At 44.7% G+C, this 1,143-nt stretch overlaps 2 protein-coding genes across 2 annotated transcripts in view; both read right to left on the reverse strand.

The window, feature by feature from the left end:
• The window catches only part of LOC102255389 (folate receptor beta-like), a 5,151-nt gene extending 4,907 nt beyond the window's left edge, over positions 1 to 244 (reverse strand). The window contains exon 1 of the mRNA XM_005867117.2: positions 108 to 244. The gene's annotated coding sequence lies outside the window, so the exon portion shown is untranslated. The remainder of the gene's footprint in view (positions 1 to 107) is intronic.
• Positions 245 to 841: 597 nt separating this feature from the next.
• LOC102248426 (folate receptor alpha-like) overlaps positions 842 to 1,143 on the reverse strand; it is a 26,950-nt gene continuing 26,648 nt past the window's right edge. Inside the window, exon 8 of the mRNA XM_014540376.1 lies at positions 842 to 911. Within this exon, the coding sequence (XP_014395862.1) occupies positions 842 to 911 (70 nt within the window). The remainder of the gene's footprint in view (positions 912 to 1,143) is intronic.

The following is a 1,143-nucleotide window of genomic DNA, read 5'->3' on the forward strand; positions in this document are numbered from 1 at the left end:
CAGGAGCCAGGGTGATCTTTCTAAAGAAAGACGTGCCCCTCCCCTACCCACACACCCACCAAGTCCCCCCAGTGACCTGTCACCCTTCCCTCCTGAGGGCATCTTGCCTGAGCCTCCTCTGCTGCTGGGAGCACACACAGCTGTGTCTGGACTGGCCTCTCTCAGGGCTGCAACAGCTCCAGGACCCTGGACTCCCCAGTGGTCTCTGTCCTCAGGGCAGGATGACTGTAGAGCTCTGAATGTGCTTACGCAGAATGTACCCTGGGGTTAGCAATTTCTACTTCCATTTTCACTTCCTTTCCAGATCCCACTGTCTTCAAGCCTCCTTTAATCTGTCAAGTTAGCCAATCTTGTTTGATTTAATCTCCCTTTTTTAAAAATTTAATAAAGACTTTTTAAAAAATATTATTTTATTGATTTCTGAGAGGAAGGAAGAGGGAGAGAGATAGAAACATCAATGATGAGAGAGAATTATCAATGGGCTGCCTCCTGCACGCCTCCCACTATGGATCAGGCTTGAAACCCAGGCATGTGCCCTTGATCAGAATCAAACCGGGACCATTCAGTCCACAGGCCAATGCTCTATCCACTGAGCCAAACCGGCTCAGGCGGGAATCTGATTTTTGAGGTTCCGCAACTGGTTGTTAGGATAAAGCTAACTTGAGGGGAATGAGGCAAGGAGGGGAAAACCCAGGCTTTAGGGTCAGGCCTTGGGACCCAGTAATAGCTCCATCCCTCGCACAACCTTGGTAAATGTCACTAAAACTTGCTGAGCTTTTGCTGGCTCATCAGAAAATTGTTGAGAATTTAACTGGAAAAGTCTGCCTCATATCAGGTAGGCTTAAATGACAACTGTCATGTTAATTAGTGCGCAGTGAAGTAGACATAGGTAGAAGTTGAGGTACAGAAGTCTAGGGACACAGAGAAAAGTTGAATCAGATCTGATCAAATATAATATCTCACCAGATAACATTTCTTCAAACATAAATAAGGAATTTTTATAATTTCTTGAAAATTGTGGTAGAATACATATTATATAAAATATACCATCTTCACCATTTTTAAAAAAATATATTTTAGCCAAAACCGGTTTGGCTCAGTGGATAGAGCGTCGGCCTACGGACTGAAGGGTCCCAGGTTCGA

This window comes from Myotis brandtii, unplaced genomic scaffold (assembly GCF_000412655.1).
Source record: "Myotis brandtii unplaced genomic scaffold, ASM41265v1 scaffold244, whole genome shotgun sequence".
In the NCBI taxonomy this organism is placed as follows: domain Eukaryota; kingdom Metazoa; phylum Chordata; class Mammalia; order Chiroptera; family Vespertilionidae; genus Myotis; species Myotis brandtii.